This window comes from Hippocampus guttulatus, chromosome 4 (genome assembly GCF_054856545.1).
Source record: "Hippocampus guttulatus isolate MCC_2025c chromosome 4, RoL_Hgut_1.0, whole genome shotgun sequence".
NCBI lineage: Eukaryota > Metazoa > Chordata > Actinopteri > Syngnathiformes > Syngnathidae > Hippocampus > Hippocampus guttulatus.
The window spans coordinates 7,077,261-7,095,610 of NC_141264.1; the positions used below are offsets into that span (position 1 = coordinate 7,077,261).

General features: G+C 41.0%; 1 protein-coding gene across 1 annotated transcript; it reads right to left on the bottom strand.

Annotated features, from left to right (window-relative positions):
• Nucleotides 1-249: 249 nt before the first annotated feature.
• On the bottom strand, nucleotides 250-17,819 carry slc38a8a (solute carrier family 38 member 8a). The gene is made up of 10 exons (XM_086109317.1): nucleotides 17,588-17,819; nucleotides 16,874-17,072; nucleotides 14,759-14,915; nucleotides 12,298-12,402; nucleotides 9,552-9,609; nucleotides 5,643-5,757; nucleotides 3,426-3,573; nucleotides 3,057-3,259; nucleotides 2,928-2,979; nucleotides 250-2,345 (listed from the first exon to the last, which is right to left on the bottom strand). The coding sequence occupies exons 1-10, from the start codon at nucleotides 17,792-17,794 to the stop codon at nucleotides 2,243-2,245; spliced, it is 1,347 nt and encodes a 448-aa protein (XP_085965443.1). The 5' UTR covers nucleotides 17,795-17,819; the 3' UTR covers nucleotides 250-2,242.
• Between the last annotated feature and the right edge of the window lie 531 nt (nucleotides 17,820-18,350).

The window sequence follows — 18,350 nt, forward strand, 5'->3', positions numbered from 1 at the left end:
TGAAAGTGAAGTCTGCCATTTTGTTTTGAAGCAGCCATTTGGGTTGAATTCCAAGACACAAAAGTTTTTCTGTAGTTTCTTAATGTGAAGTAAATCAACACTCAACAGGCATGACATGGCACGGAAGACAAGTTGAGAAATGACTTTGCATAGAAGTCAATCACTGAGTGCAGAAAAAGCGGTAGTCTATGCAGTGATCATTTTACAGTTTACCGGCAGCGAGTCCCAGGGACTCTACTTATTCAATTGCATATGATAATAACACAAACAACAACATATACTTACAATGATAAACAAATGCTGCAAAAATTTAAATAATTCAGGAGCAGGCCTGAGGATTTCGGAAATTCATGGTAACCGTTTTTCGGTTCCGTCAGATTACCCAATTGGAAACCACGATAACAAATGTTGGGTTCCGTAAACGTTCATCATGGGAACCCATTTTTCTATTTTGACTGATATTGATAATCAAGAATTCCGAAACTCAAAAGTATAATGTTTCAAGGGTCAATGTTTGAAAACTATGCATTAACAATGAACATTACATCAGCAGCTGTGTACTCCAGGTTTATTCCAAAAAATAAATGGATCAAAAACGGGTGTACTCATGGCATCATCAGAGTATTTTTTCCAATCTCACACTGCAAAGATTAATTGACTGGTAATCATTAATACAGGTAAGTATTGATGTGGCTTGACATCCTCTTCCCAAAACGATGCATGTGTAATCTACGATCAATTGGACGAAAGAATTTAACACACGTCATCATTAGTTCTACCAACAGTTAACATTAGCATTACTACACCTTGTGACGAATGTTTTATTCATAAAGTTACCATGCTACAACCAGTAAATTATACAATAACCAAGACTGTTTCATAATATTTTTCACAGCGATTAGCCTACAAATCTAATGACCAATTTGCCTCGTAATCGTGCCTCGCGTCGTATTTCGCTCTCGCGTTCTGTGCATACGTCACAGGTGAGTTTAGTGATACGCCCTTTGGACGATTCATACAAAAAATCAGACAAGCGTTCCCATTTCTTAAATATCGTAATTAGTAGACCTTGGTGAGTTTTTTTCGCCGCCATCTCAAACTTTCATCCGCGCGGATCCTCAGTTTGCGGACTAAAATAACAACCCGCATGCGCACATGACGTCATCTGTTGTGTCCCCCCCAACACTGAAAACAAAACAAAACGAAAGTAAATTAGAAGAAACACACTCACACACCACACCACATCACAAACACACATACAGACGCAGTGAAATCGCGTGGATCACACAGTCAATTCAAGTGCGGTGACTTTTATAATTAAACTATTTTTCGGTACCGTGAAAAACACGGAAACGACACGCTACCGGTAACGATTGTTACTGTGAAATCCTCAGGCTTGCCGTAGTTTTTTTGTTTGTTTATTTGTTTTGACTGAGAAATTTCCTTGCGTCCCAAAAACGCACATTGTTTGGAACTGTGCGTCCTGTGGGAAAATTATGCGTCTGGACGCAGAGGTAACGAGATGGCTGATCTCTAAACATTCTCTGAGTACTACTATTATTACCACTCCCACTAATACTACATTAATTAATTTAATACCTTCAAATTCACAATAATCATAAAAATTAATTAAATCAACCATGATTTTAAACTATGTATTATCAATATTCATTATTCCAAACATGAGAAAGCATTCAGCAAACATTACTGGAATCGAGCAAAAGGACTCCAAATCCCAACGGCCAAACCCGGAAGTGAACTGCCGACATTTTTGACTCCAGCTGTAACGCAAATTACTTGGTTCAAACAAACATTCTAGTGCAACCGCACAAACGTGACGACTGTGCAAAAATAACTAAATAAAAGACACCACTGTTACAGAAAGGCTTTACTTTAAACTGCCGATCGCGAACGCAACAAACCGTGATTGAGTCTAACTGTGATGCGCTCTTTATACGTTGCGCTAACTGTGACCTGACAGCGGCAGACCCGCCCCTCTTAAAGCGCCAGAGTTAAACCATCAATATGGGTTTCCTTGGATGGAATTTATTAGATTCGTTCGTGATTTTTGCGGTCCTTATACAAGTGTTTCGAGGCTCTAATCCCTCATTGTGTCCGAGGACCGGTAATCCGAGGCTAAGGACTTGACTCCGAAGGACCAAGGACTTGACTCCGAGGCCAAGGCCGAGGACCAAGGACCGTGTCTCTGGTGGGTTGGCAAGATAAAATCTAATCCTAAACGTCAGATCTTCCCGAGGAGCTGCATGACAGCGATAGTAGTACTCTGGCCAAAGATGAAGGCCCCACATAGCAGTGTGACCACTCCCCAAAGTGTGAGGACAATTCTGAAAAGGAAAAAGATTCAGAAAAGATGAAGATGTTTATTTGCATGCTTAGTCAATAAAATATAAAACTTCATTCATTTATAATTTAGTCTGAAACATTTTTGAGTATGGTGCCATATTCACGCAATTTGTCAGGTCTGATTCACAAACATATTAAGTCTATTGAAGATCATTGGCTCTGCTTTCATGCAGCACATCTGTACAGTGGCGCAAAAGATTTTCATATTGCCGCAAGGCTCACTTTGTGTATGTTTGCCAATTTGGCAGACTGGCCAGCAGAAGGAGATGTCTTGGAGATGCGCCTGGCCAAGTGACAATTTGATATCAGAAACTCAAGCCGAACCTTTATGACTGAAATCGGATGTGACCACTCCCACAGCGGTGCAGCCCTCCCTCTCGCAAATCTGCTGGCCTACAATTAGCTGAAAAGTGACGAGCAGTGGATCTAAGCCGCAGAGTAAGAGGATTTATGCCAGTCACAAAAACGGAGCCCAAAGCCTTTAGATATCTCGATCAAGACAATCCTTGGACAGATGTGACATGATACAGAACCACCCAAACATACACAAATAATTGTCTCACCTAGTTTTACAAGATACTGGCTCGGTCTGCATGGCAAACATCAGACAAAGTCCTAGTCAAACACACAGAGGATTTTGGTGGGTATAGTTTAACATGTTAGAAAATGTGGACGCAAAACAAGGGCATTACCTGGGAAGATAAAGATGAAAAAAGCACTGATCCCACCAATGACACTGATGACTTTACTGATGTCTGGTACAAACGCAGCGATGAGAAGTGTTGCAGTTATCCACAGGAACGTCAGCGTATACCGACTGCGACTTTCAAACTTGACCGTCACCACGCGGCCACGCCTCCGCCACCAACTCAGCAGAGGGTCCTGGATCACTGATCTTACCGTTTGTGCAAAAAAAAAACAAATTCCATCGAAACATGGAATTTGAAGAGTGAACATAAAACATTGATATTAGAGAGGAGATATAATATTGCATTTGTAGTTTTTTCAAATTGTGAGAAATCGACCAAATAAAGGTGACACGAATGAGAAATGCCCCTAACCTGCCCAATAACAGAATGATGGGGTAGATGGTGATAATAGAGACTCCAAAGAGGAGTCTGGCAATGAGCATCAGAATGTCATTGCCCATGTATGACATCAAAATGTCGGCCTTCACGTCCTTCCCAAATGTCAGGTACCCATAAACCCCTGCAACAGACAAAGACAGCATTTCTACACCGTCGCTTACAAGCACAATGCAGCTGAAGCTCTGTACTGTAACCTAATGTCGATGAGCAGTTTGGTTTCGGCTTGTTTGTCAGGGTGTACTGGCTACATTTAGGGACCATTTTGTGTTTTGCAGTCTATTTTTACCGCAGTTCCTTCTGACATTTGGATCAAATATCGTGCTGTGAGAAGGTGAAATGAAAATATGACTTGAATGCAGAGACCCTGTTGTTTACACCGTGCAGACATGTCATAGGTACGCTGTAAATAACCTGCAGAAAATACATACTCTCCTGAAAATAGAACGGTCACGTCTTTGTTGCTAAGAAATGAAAATGAGAACATTGTACATTGAATATTTGAACTCCAAAACATGTTGGAGCGCAGAAGGAAATGTTCTATTTTGGCAATATAACGGTACCATTTAAAAATATATATACATAGTGTATATATATACTGTGTATATATATATATATATATATATATATATCCATGATAGTTGCAATAGTAGCACAAGAGGTCATGTCAAGAAATAGAGTTACGTGGTGCCAAATGAAGTCTTAACATTTGAGCTCAAATATTACCCAGAGCCATGTCTTTGAACTTTGACTTTGTCCTTATTGAGCAGAGTGGGAAAACCGTGATTTGTTTCGTTTTTCAGTTTTTAGCCACTCTTTTTCATCAAGAAGACTCATTGGGACTTATTCGACCATTGCACCACGAGCAGCCACAGAAACAGCAAACATTTTGAAGCGCTTGCTGTTACAACGTCAATCTAACAATTGACTGTCTCTTTGCTTAACTGCAGATGCAATCCCAAATAATTTATTGAGATTTAATGGGGCTGTAGATGTTGTGACTGGTGCTGACTGTGTTTGGGGTTGGGCCCTTGTGCCCTCAGTGACATGTTGTCAGAAAGTCAAGCTTTTTTACATGCTTGTTGCATCCAGCCCTGCTCTCTGCTGTTACGTTGTATATTAAGACTTTTTACTTTGCCACTCCTGTGTCCTGTCTGCATCTGGGTCCAAATTCTGCTCCTCACGTCACAGTAGATACCATCAATATAACAATGCCAATGGTATTGTTAAGTTTGGAAGTTATCTGGGTGCGTCTTGAGATGATCAACATTTCAAATAATCAGTCTGTGATTATTAGAATGACTCACAAATGGATTTGTGCGTTTTTTCACAGCACAATCTAATTATTGGTAGCATTGTAAAAACAAGTCAACGCCTTTTGAATTACATCCACAAATGAGCCAAATTAAGTAAGAATGTAGCTCATTCAGGGCCCAGTTCTCGCACTCGTCGTAAGTCATTGTATTTATGCGGATTCCGCCATGAAGACTTCTGGCAAACAATACACCTTAGAAGATGTTGGTTTTTATTCTGGCCTACACAATTTTCAAAGAAGCTCTCCAAATCCGTTTATTTTATTACTATTTTTAATAGCTCGTGGGCTCACTTTTTTTTCTTTTTTGACCGAGAGGAGCATTTTGGAAAGGCACAGGGTTGGATGCACCTAATTTTCTCAATAAGACAGATGAGCAAATCAAGAATTAATTTTTTGTTCTAGCCAATTGGCACGCATAACCCGCCGTCGGGGGGCCACCGCCAGTTGGCCCAGCATCCGTTTTCAGGTGAACACTGGTTCCTCCTGCCTGCGGGTGGATTGGGGGCCCCTGTGTTTTTCCCGCAAAGCGACGAGATCAAAACACGACGCCACCAAGAAAGAAAATAAAGAGAAAAACTTTGTTCACAATGGCAGTTCAAATTCTTTTGATAGCTTCCTGTAAGTCTCTTTGACAATATTATTGTAAGTACATCCAAACTTTAAGTGCATTATCTTCCCAGGGCACTAAAGCCATTGAAATGTATCGGCGAAAAAGCCTATGGGAGAATTTGCGGAAGGTCAGATTTGATAACAGACACATTTCAAGAAACACACTTGGTTTCTTCTTAATACAACCTCCTGCAAGTCTGGTGTTGATTTATGACTTGAAAGGTGTTGTGAGTGAGCTAGCATATGAGGCAAGCAGGCCTATACCTGACCTGTAAGAGAATAAATGATGAGGCAGATAATCATAGTAACCACAGAGATAAAGGCCCAGTGAGTGAGGCGCTGGTTCTCCATGCTGCTGTAAATGGTGATGGATGCCTCGTGACACTGTAATGCAGGAGAAAAAAAAACATCCTTAATTAAGATTCAAATTCAAGCCAGTGTTGCACAGTATTTGACTCATTGATTAAGCCAGTGTGAAGTAACACCCGAGACTCCCAGCCCGAGCGCGCTTGAGTTTAAAAGCATCCTTATGTAGTCTCCAAAAGAGGTCCCCAACCCCCGGGCAGCGGACCGGTACCGGTCCGTGGGTCATTTGGTACCGGGCCGCACAGAAAGAATACATTACTTCAGTTTTATTCATTTCAGAATCTGAAAGAAGTTTTATTTTGAAAAAATACCGGATCCTCTGTTACAACCGTCTACAATATGTCAGTCTTGATGCAGGTGAAGGCGTGCTTCTCAGTCACGTGATAGGTTACCGCTAAAATGAAACCCAGGAGCTAGCAAAATGAGTAAAAAACAAAGGTGTTTGGAAAGTTTCTTTGGGGGGCAAGGCCAGCCAGGAGACAGAGGAAGAGCCTACGACTTTCAAGAAAAAGAAGGCTACATTTAACAGGCAGTGTCAATACGGATTGATCACAACGGGAGATTCCCACGCACCAAGCCCAGTCTGCATAATATGCGGCGAGGGTGAGTCGTATTTTTTCTTCTTATTTTGAAGGCATGTGTAAACATTACCATAGCAACCAGAGAGTGTTGCGGCCAGATAGGACATTCCTTGTGTCGTGATTCGTGTTTATTATTATGTTTCGAAAATACCACAGTTTTCATGCCGGTCATATCATATTATTTTGTTGTATTTTTCCGACCTTTAAAGGCCGGTCCCTGAAAATATTGTCTGACATTAAACTGGTCCGTGAGGCAAAAAAGGTTGGGGATCCCTGGTCTACAATATCGAGATGCAACTAGCTCAGTGGTTTAGCTGTTACAGTAAATGAGTGAGGCTGATGGGAAAAGTCTTTTTAACGTATAATCATTGAAGTAATCTGTCTGCAATTCACTTACGACAAACTATTTTGACCTTAGATGATGTGATGTCCATGGTCTCCGCCATGTAATGTTAATATTGTGTTGATAAATGTATTTTAGCGGACAATTTAGTCAGATCGTGGCCAAATGTGTAGTAAAGAGAGTAAGAGTAGGTAATTGTGTTTTTGTGTCGTGCAATTTGAGCATCACCACCATTGGCTAACAAAGCGTGCATCAAACACATTCTGTGCCTCAACTGTAGAGTGCATTGCTAAGTCACAACATACGAACATGATGAGCACTGGGACAACATAGCTTCTTTTTTATGAAAACATTTTCCTTCTGATGTACTTGATTCCTATTTTTTTTTTTTGGGGTGGGAGATCCACAGAATATAACTTGGGCCATTAAAACACACACACACACACACACACACACACACACACACACACACACACACACACACACACACACACACACACACACACACACACACACACACACACACACACACACACACACACACACACACACCGGTTACTTTACACTCTTAACCATTGCTGTTTCTCGGCCAAGATCCATGAGGCGATTCTAAGTGAGGTCTTGTGGGAATTGGTCTGAGCCCCAAACATGACTTTTCTTGTCTCTCAAATGCTCCCAGAGCAAAGTCAGGGTATTACTTTGTATTATTTTTATCTCTCTGCCACTGTGGCAAGCTGCAGTTTGATGTTAAATGAAGGATTTGGGCCCCAACCGGTGAGCCTGTTAAACCATCACACGGGCCAAGATAAAGGCTCTTGTCCCCAATTGATCCCCGGTGCCATCTACCTGGTTTAAATCTCATTCCCCTTTCCCTGCCACAGCCAGCGACCCTTGCCAGGATCTCATCTGCTCTCCATTTAGACCTTTCCACGGCAATCACTCACCCTGAGGGGGTGAGTCTGTGCGTTTGTGTGAGAGGACATGCACTAATTCTTTTGCGAGCTCCCTTTCCTATCGAAGATCCTGCCTGCATCTGTCAGGGGTTACCTTGGCAACTTGGGACGTGGCACACACGTCTGCACTGTTTTGAAATGACAGGATGATCTTTTTTTCTGCAACTTGACCTGTCTATTACCGTAAATATGAAAAACTCATTCGGATGTGTTAAGCTGCCAGAGGCTGTGCCAACGGGGTGCCCTTTACGCGCCGAACACACCGATGAGAAAGTTCAGGGTTGGAGTTCGCAGACCTTGCATTCCCTTCCTCAACTTCCCACAGCTTATCCTTTCACAAACATGTCAACTGGATTATTTCACTTACTACTCCTATTTTCCGATTGACCTTTGGCAATAAATGCTGATATGTTTGGGGGGTTTTTCCCCCAATAATTCTGAAGGAATTCAATCAGTGCAAAGCAGCTCAGATGCTGAAAAGGTGAGTGGAGGGCACCATCTTTCACACATTTGCATACATTAACACACACATTCTGGCATAACTGCAAAACACATTTAGAAAAATTGCAAAGTCTTTCATAAACGACTTTGATTTGGGCCTACTTTAAACCATTCACTGAACGAAAAAACAGGAAAGTAAAATTACAATATGCTTTTTTTTCTCTTACAAATGAAAGATTGTGATGATTTTCTTTTTTTTTTGTTAGGACCGATTAAGGGTGGCCCGGTGGTCCAGTGGTTAGCACATCGACCTCACAGAGGTCGTGGGTTCGATCCCAGCTCCGGCCCTCCCTTGTGGAGTTTGCAAGTTCTTCCCAGGCCTGCGTGGGTTTTCTCTATGTACTCCGGTTTCCTCCCACGTTCCAAAACCATGCATGGTATGTTGATTGAATGCATTAGTGTAAATTAGGTGTGATTGTGAGCGTGGATGGTTGTTTGTCTCTGTATGCCCGATTCAGGGTCTCCCTGCCGACAGCCCGAAGACGGCTGGGATAGGCTCCTGCACCCCCCCCCCCCCCGCGACATATGAGGATAAAGCGGATCGGAAAATGGACGGATGGATCGAGAAGCGATTAGCTGAGACAAATGTAGCCCTGTCCCTCAGGGCCTGGGTATGGGTCTTGTCTAAGTCCGGCTATTGACAAAAACAAATATCAACAAGTGTAACGCTTGATTTGTTTGGGTGGCTCTGTAGGGCTCCTCCTACAGTGGCACACCTGTTGGTCATCATGTCATTAGTAGGTCTTCTGTTAAAACGACTCGCGGCCCAACCACTCGGTGTCGGGTGATTTTTGCTGTCATTGTTTCTGTTGCTGACTCTGTTCATGTTAGTGTTTTGTTCCTGCCATGGGTTTTTGTTTGTTACTTTGGATTCTTCTTGGTTTTTGTTCTGGATTTAGTTTTCTCAGTATTTTGTTTAATACACTTTGTCAAGTTTACCCTGCTCCTCCCTTTTGCCTGCTTTTTGGGGTCCTCACCACCCGCGCTCCGTGACAGAAAGACCCGTCCAACTGACAGAACTCAGGGGACTAAATAGAAGCAAAGTGAAGAGACAACGAGAAACACCTGGACAAGACACAAAGGGTTGAGGGAGCTGATTGGTTAAACACAAGGGACGTTGATGACGAGAACAGGTGCCGACAAAAAGGGCACATGAGGAAACAAAACCAAACGTGACCACCAAAACAGAAACGGAACAAGTTATTGAATAGATGCTCAACTGCTTCCTTACTAATGCCGAAGTGCCCTTGAGCAAGGCAATGAACAACCACCTGACTCAACAGTAGCATTGGACCCCTATTACGCTAACATTTGTATAATCATATGCGACTCAATATAAATATGAATAAATAATAAATAATTTACGTCTACCTCACTCTCCGGCTTGAGTTAAGAAGAGTAAAACTAAGATAACATCTCTATGGTTATACTTACTTGGAAACCAAAACAGATGGTTGGGATGACACTGAACATGGATGACCAAGAGTTGATTCTATAAAGAAAGAGAGAAATTAGACACCATTTCAAATACTTTGGCATCAAGAGACACCATTGAGTGCATATTTTAAGTGTAGCTGAAAACCGCCGAGTCGGGACAGTCAAAGTGGTTCTATGAGGGAGCGTAGCATGGCGATGTATTTTGTCTATCCTCGTGGTCTCAATTCAAAGCAGGTTTTATGAATAAGACTCACGGTGGCCATGTTTTCGGGAAGCAACTTAATTGCATCGATGTGACTGTCAAGTCGCGAAGCAATGTCCCAGAAGACCCAAATTTCCTTTTTAGAGGAAATGGTGGTACATATTAACATAATGTAAATTTGATATTACCGGTACTTTTTTTTTTTAATGTGGTGGAGAGCACAGAAAGCACAGCCTAAAGTATGATATAAAATTAATGCATTCAGAGTACATGCTCCTCTGTGATATGTGTATACAGAATATGTGGAATATTTATAAGAATAGCAAAGGAATATGATTAATGAATTCAATTGATTCAGTCCCTATACAGTCCATTGCATCAGGCAAAATTTGTCAATATCGCAAAGGATTTATTTTGTTATAAGTGTTTGTTATAATCGACACAGGCTGTGTGGAGATATCCAAGGAAATAAGCATTAAAATGCCAAAATGTTCTCAATTGTTGCAGTTTGTGCAACCCCCAATTCCAGTGAAGTTGGGTCGTTGTGTAAAACAAAAAAACAAATTACAATTATTTGCAAATCATTTTGAACCTATATTAAATTGAATATACCGCATGGTCAAATTGAAATGAGCATTTTTTGCAAATTTTGAATGTGATACCTGCTACATGTTCTAAGACAACACAGTGGTAAACATGACCTTGTCCCAGCCCAGCTTGTTTTGGAACAACTTGCAGACATTAAAACCAAAATGAGGTTATATTTGAAATGTTTTTTATCAATTGTTCTTGTATTCAACTGAGCAAAGGTTGAAAAGGATTGGCAAACCATTGTATTCTGTTTTTATTTACATTTTACATAACGTGTCCATCTTCATGGAATTGGAGTTTGGACTTCAGAGTGCGACAAGAAAATGGTTGTCACTGAGCCAAAGGGCCACAGTAAAAAAGACATTTAAATCTAAGAAAACAGCTGAGGTGGGCTTTCTCTCACCCAAGACCCGAGTCAGGCTAAGCAGTAGAGAAAATGCATGAATGAGCTAACAGTTGATTAACTGACCATGTTATCCATTGGCTGCCAAGGAAGGTCAGTGAAATGCTTTGCTACTATTATTTCACACACACACACACACACACACACACACACACACACACACACACACACACACACACACACACACACACGCACACACTCCTAATGTATGTCCAGTTTGTCTGCAGACAAGTCATTTTTTGCTGACTAGTCACATACACAGTGTCAGTTTCTAGCAAGTGCAATCATACTTCTGGCAGCGACAGCAACAGGCCGCTATCCATCCATCCATCCATTTTCTGATCCACTTTATCCTCACAAGGGTCACGGGCATGCTTGGAACCTATCCGAGCTATCTTCAGGCAGTAGGCGTGGTCTAGCCTGAACTAGCCAACCATAGGGCACACATAGATGAACAACCATCTGCGCTCACATTCACACCTTGGGAGTGTTGAATCAGCCTGCCATGCATGTTTTTGCAATGTGGGAGGAAACCGGAGTACCCGAAGAAAACCCACATAGGCACAGCAAGAACTTACAAACTCCACACAATTGAACCCTGTACCTCTGCACTGTGAGGTTGGCGCACTAACCACAAAAATAAAAAAATACAACAATAAAAAAATGCTACTTGAAATTGTTTTCTTTTGTGTAACAGCATTAGGAATCCACCTCAAAAAAATTATATCATTCAGGTCCTAATGTCTAAATTATGAAACACACAGATTAAGGTTTAGTGGTGAAATAATTCTTCAAATTATTCAACCAAAGTTATGTTACATTGACTATAATGTATTTTTTAAGAAGCATATTGGACTTAGATTTAGGTAGAATGAACCTCCCACTACATTTTTTTATTTCAAACCATCATCCTAATTTTAATACCGCTTTACAAATTAATCTTTCGAATTTTCTTAAAAGCAACATCTCAAACGACAGATGCTTTCCTCAAATGAATATGCAGACTTTTCACAGTGTGTCTACATATATCATTTCAAAATTTAAATGTAGAACTTTTGACCAAGTTTGGCAGCATGATGCTTTATGACCTCTGCCCATGGCTTGTTTATTAGCCACTCGCCAAGATGGTTGCTGGATTGCTTCACAGACTCTCTGCAATTTTCCGATTCAAATGAACTGACACCAAATGGCAAATTCAGAGCATGTTTGTTTTGAAATGAATTTTAGCGGTCATATGGCTGTTTGCAATTGCTGAAAGCAAGTGAGCAAGCATCTCAGGAAGAGGCTAATAAAAGACATTGTAAGACGTCTTGAAGGATTTGGAGAATAAACAGAGTGAGAGGTTATCGACGAGAGCAAGTTGCAATGTTCTGTTTGGTCAAAATGAATTGACATTATGCCAAAGTAATAAGTGTGCTAAGGAGAGCCAATTTGGGGTCTCAAACAGGGTGCCATTCAAGCTAGAAATGCGACACACACACACACACACACACACACACACACACGCACACACAAAGGCACGCATAGCCAGACATACACGTACATACCCATTGCTGTAGAGTGGAATTATGTGAACCTGAACAGAATGCATCATATGGTACTTGATGATGATGGCTATTGTCAGATAGGTCCCAGCCAGAGTTCCCAGTACACTGTAAGTGGACAGAGTCGGGACACAAATTCAGACATCGTGCCAAAAAAATTGAAATCTGGATGATTGGAGTGTGAGAACGGGGTTACGGTATTTAAATGGGTCATGCCAACCTATCACTTATTTTATCCATGTGTGGTGACATATATGACTACACTAAAGCAACGACTAAGTAGCCTATATTTGATACCAGAACATACAAATAATATTCACTCATTCATTCATTCATGTTCCAAAATGCTTAATCCCCACTAGGGTCGCGGGGGGTGCTGAAGCCCATCCCAGCTGTCTTCGGGCAGCAGGCAGGGGACACCCTGAATCGGTTGCCAGCCAATCGCAGGGCGCACAGAAACGAACAACCATCCGTGCTCACACTCACACCTAGGGACAATTTTGAGTGATCAATAAGCCTGCCATGCATGTTTTTGGAATGTGAGAGGAAACCGGAGGACCCGGAGAAAACCCACGCAAGCACAAGGAGAACATGCAAACTCGACACGGGAAGGCCGGAGCTGGAATTGAACCCAGGACCTCTGCACTGTGAAGTCAACGTGCTCACCACTCGGCTACCTAATATAATAATAAATAAAGGACTATTACCTTAACCATGCAAAAAAAACAAACAAAAAAAACCCCGCCCTTTTTTGCATTTAGTTCAACTGTCATCATGCTGAATCGCTTTTTAATAACTATGCAAACGTGGTAAAACACATTGATCACGTTATTTTACCAGGACAGATTGTCCTGACCAGATTAAATGAACCATCGGTGGGTTTACAGAGTGGTTATGTTAAAACCTCTGGCCTTCCAACTGAACCCTCTTCCAGCTCCTTGCCTCTCCAGGTAAAAATGTCAAGAAACGCCAATGCCGAGGGGGACACATTTATTTGTTATGATGATGATGACTAGTATTATTATTATCAATTTACATTATGACATTCATACAACAGTCATAGCGGAAGCAGTTGTGTCAGGTGAGTTCTAATGTATTCAATTACGGTAAATTCAAAATGTCCATATTTGAAAAAAAGATTTTTCTGTATTGTTTTTCTTAATATGCTACGTTGCACTGCACACATGTAAAACAATCTTGGGTGCAGGAATTAAAACCTTTCAAACTTCTTTTATGAGCAAGTCTAACAGCTCTATTCATGTAACTTAGGTATGTTTTTGGGGGGGGGGGGGGGGACTCTGTAAAAGAAAGGGCAACAGTGAACTCTCTAGGAATATCTTTTCATTACACCCCTCAGATCAACTAGACTGCAGAACCTCATACATGTCTGCCTTAAAAACATGCCCAAATCAGTGAATCGTAATATTTCTTTCTCTCCTGTCTTTCATTTGCAAGGTACTTTCTCAGATGTTGTCGATAAGTCATTTAAACTCTTGTTTGGAATATGAGTCTTATTGGAATAAAGATTTTTTTTGTACCATTGTTAATTAGTCATCATTCCACTTTTTCTTAAATGTCCCCTCCTTACCTTGACAGTTTGTAATACTAATACTAGATCAGGAGTGTCAACCATATGGTCCGTAGGCCAAAATCCATCCCCTTGGGGGGTTAATCTAGTCCACAGGATGAATTTACAAGTGAAGAAAAAATAAAAATTGACCCAGCAGTTATGTGCATACTTGTGATTTCATGAGAAGGCGAATGAGGTGGGGGGAGCAATGTAAGGAAGAAACAGAGCCAAAAGTATACATCCGAAAGATTTTTTTTTCCTCAATGTACTATTTTGCTTTGCATTAAAACCTAGTGGGAAAAAAAAGTTATTTATGTTATTCATTCATTCATTTAACGAACTGCTTTTATCCTCACTAGGGTCGCGGGGGGTGTTGGAGCCTATCCCAGCTGTCTTTGGGCAGTAGGCGGAGGACACACTGAACCGGTTGCCAGCCAATCTCTGGGCACACAGTGACGAATAACCATCCGCGCACACACTCACACCAAGGGACAATTTTTTTGAGTGTTCAATCAGCCTGCCATGCATGTCTTTGGAATGTGAGAGGAAACCGGAGTACCCAGAGAAAACCCACGCAGGCCCGGGGAGGAAACTCCACACAGGGAGTATACCTCTGCACTGTGAAGTCGACGTGCTAACCACTGGACTACCGGGCCGCCGTTATTTATGTTAATTGTATGATTTTACTGCTTCAGCCCACTTCATGTGAAAAGTGGCCCCTGCGTTTAACTGGATTTGACACTCCATGTCTGGATAAATGCTACTGGATAGAAATTACAATACATATTATTGTATGTGAAATCATCTTACGCTGCTTGGGCAGCGTGGATGTGTGTGTGTGTGTGTGTGTGTGTGTGTGTGAGTGAGTGTTTTAGTGCAGAGAGCAAAACTGACCTGATGTATTTTTGAATGCTGATCTCTTTGGGAGTGGAAATAGGTAGAATGAGGAAGACACACAGAAGCACCAGAGCAAAGCGTTGGTCAGTGTAGAAGTAATAGGGCCTCTCTGATTCTGGCAAACCGGTGAGCACCTCATACAGAGAGCCGCACACTAATGGACACAAGAAGCAAACGAGAACATTTCAGCACCATCTGAAAGAGCAAGAGCAACAAACAAATGAAGAAAGTCGGACATGTAATGCTGAATGAGATTCCGATTTCATTTCGAAAAAGAAGCATCGCAATACCAAACCACCCACAGGTGGTAACAAGTGGTTCATATTCATAATTATAAGGTGGGGGAAGGGATGGGGATATCTTTACTGTAGTATTGATTTATTGATACTATAGCTACTTACAAATTTTGATATTACCTAGTCAATAACAATGTGGGTTGCATGGATCACTTTCAACTGTTTTAGATAGCTTACTTGAAGAACTATTTGCCTATAGATCAACGTACATGGTGGTATACCCGGTCACATAACGATGTGGCAATAGAAAATGGATTGACATGAGTTATCGTATCGATGAAATAAAAAGAAAAACAACAATATTGCAGGTGGGCTACAGTGATGACTGCACTTGTAGAGAGTTATGAGCGCTAGCTCTTGCTGGCACCGCTCTTTATTTGGATCAAGTATCGTAAATGTGACTCTAGGTGGAGGGATTTGTGCCAACGGTTTTGCCAGTGAAGAGTGAAGGATTTTCTGGCATGAGTTCAAGCCACAGCTGGACTAACTTTGCGTTGACTTTTTGCTTCAAAAAAAATAATTGAAATGCCTTTCTTAAATTGAATGTCAGGTCATAATTAAGTTCAAACTCAACTTTATAGAGTGCTGTACAACAACAACTACAATTATAAGAAAGTGCTGTACATAAATGATAAAAGACAATAATTGATAAAAAATACAATTATAAATAACTAATTACATTACTATCGTTCAATTAAAATATACAACACAGTAATTGAAATAAAGCATAGAGGAGGTGCAGTTGTATTCCCTCTAGTTGCAGTCTGTGCAAAAAAGACTGCTACCACTACTAATCAAAAGATGGAATGAATGAATTATCAAAGAGAGCACATCATTTTCAACTCTTGATTGGTCAGTAATTTATCACAAACAAAAAAAGAAAATAGCACACACACATGGACTCACTAATGTTCTAGATTTATGAAAATAAAATTTCATTTACTCAATTTTGACAGGAATTCCACCGGCTGCCACTGCTCCACAATAGATTCAAAATCCATAATACTACGAGGGGTTCATTTTTTATTTTATTTTTTTCAAAAAAACGTAATTAACCGTTTAGGAATTATAGTCATTTTGCACAGTAATTCCCTTTTCAAGTGCTCAAAATATTTGGAAAAACTGACAAGAAGTTAAGTAGCCAGATGTGGACATATGGTCCATTCCCTTGTTACTTCCATATGAATGATGGAGGGGGAAGCTACGTCAACTTGAAACAGAATGACGGGAAGAGAAACGTATGGAGAAGAAAAAGAACAAACAGTTCAAACCCCACAGCATAACAGATCACGTGTTAAACATAGTTGAAGAAACATTATGGCGTGGGCAAGTGCGGTGGTTAATCGTTAATGTGCACAGGTCTTAATTTCATACAAGTAACGAGATCCATTATAAATTGTGAGGTGTATGTACTTCATGGTCACATCCAGCCAAATGCTAAGAGCTAATATGAATTAGTTACTCAACATGAGTGTGTCCAATGGTCAGTCAGTTCCCCGATCTTGACCCAAATGAAGATGGCGTGTTTCATTTACTGAAGGCAACAATCAAGGAAGCAAGTTGCAAAACCACACAGATGTTGGCTGCAATCCAGGTGTGGCAAAGCAAGTCATTATTTTATGATTTTCACGGGCTCTGGCTTTCTGAATTTTAAGACCCTGAAAATGAGCATCCCTATAATTTGCATAAAATGACCATGTGGTGGGGTATAAAGAGAAAATAATGTCCGAATCCTCCTGGACCGAAATGCATTGTGTTAATGAGCAGATGCTCCTGAGTTAAATAACAGAAATGAAAATAAAGAGCCAAAACTCACATTTCTCCAACTGGTCATCCACTATGACAAGGAAGGCCACGGAGATCATAAACAGGTTAAAAATGAAGCATATTTCACACAGCTGACCGATGGCTGGGCCACACACCTCCTTTACCACCGCCTGGTAGGTGCATTGGCCACAGATTGACGACGAGTAGCCCAGGATGATCAAACCGCTTACCAGGAACACGAGAGAGACCTAATTGGAAAAATAAAGATTGTGCTGATGTCAAAATGTAGTGTGGGAAAAAAACCCTAAAGGCCCCCCCCCCAAATGGCAGCTGTTATTAAAATCACACTAACTAGGAGAGTAACCGTGAGATTCAAATAATTCCAGGTCAAGAATTCCATAAAATGGGCTTTAATTTAGTAGGTGAAAATTCAATATTATGTTCACTTCAGGGAAATCCTGAAAGAGCGAATGCAAGTTCCTGGTTACACATTGTGTGGACAGCATATAAGTGGGTGCACAACAGACGTCTCAGTACTTTGACACCCCCATTTAAAATTTTAAATAATACATCTACGATACATAATCATGTTTAAAAAAAATAAAAAATTAAAAAACTGAAAATGTCTAAAAACGTAAAACCTATTAATCCTTGAGAAATTACGGTCTATCAACACATCAATAAAGACATCAAACAAGAAAATAGGCGACAGCTCTTGCCTGGCTTTCAATTCAATGTACAGATAAAGGTGAATGATACCAACCAGCTCCACGGCAATTGCGTTGTGGATGCCCCCGGCTCTCTCAAAAGCCCACGGGAAATTGAGTAGCCCGGCGCCCAGGGCGGACTTGAGCATGATGACGATGGCCCCCAGGGAGCCGAGCCGTGGCCGAGCCGGGTCCACCCGGGGTTTGGCTGATGCTGAAGCCAGCAGGCTGATGCTCTCTCTGGCCAACTCCTCCATATTCATCCAAGGAGAAACTCTCAGCGGGACAGATAAAGGCTCGATGCGTTCAAGCCATATGAACTAGTGGCCGGGGCACGACCCTGATCATTGAGAGGAGCATGTGAGCACTCAAGCTGAGGAAAGTGTGTGAAGTGCGCTGACACCCAAACAGAAAGGATGAAAGGAGGGGTGGACCCTGCACTCTAAAAACAGCTGGGTCAAAAAGAACTCATTTTGGGTTACTTTTGACCCAATTAGTGTTTTTAAAAAAAGGACCGACAAAAAAATTGGGTTCTTCAGGTCAGTTTAGGGGTTAAATGAATAGAACAAATTGGGTCAAAACAATGCAAAAAATGGGGTAATTCCATTTTGACCCAAATTTCAGGGTTAAATAACTAAATGAAATTAGGCCAAAACAATGCATTTTTTTTTCATACCCAACTCTGAGTTAATTACGTAATGAAAATAGCCATTTTCAAATGAGCAAAAATCAGCCAATTCTATGTGCTATTTTTGCACATTAACATTACAAAATAAAGGCCTATTTACTCCTTTGTAAAAAAAAAAAAATCCAATGTTC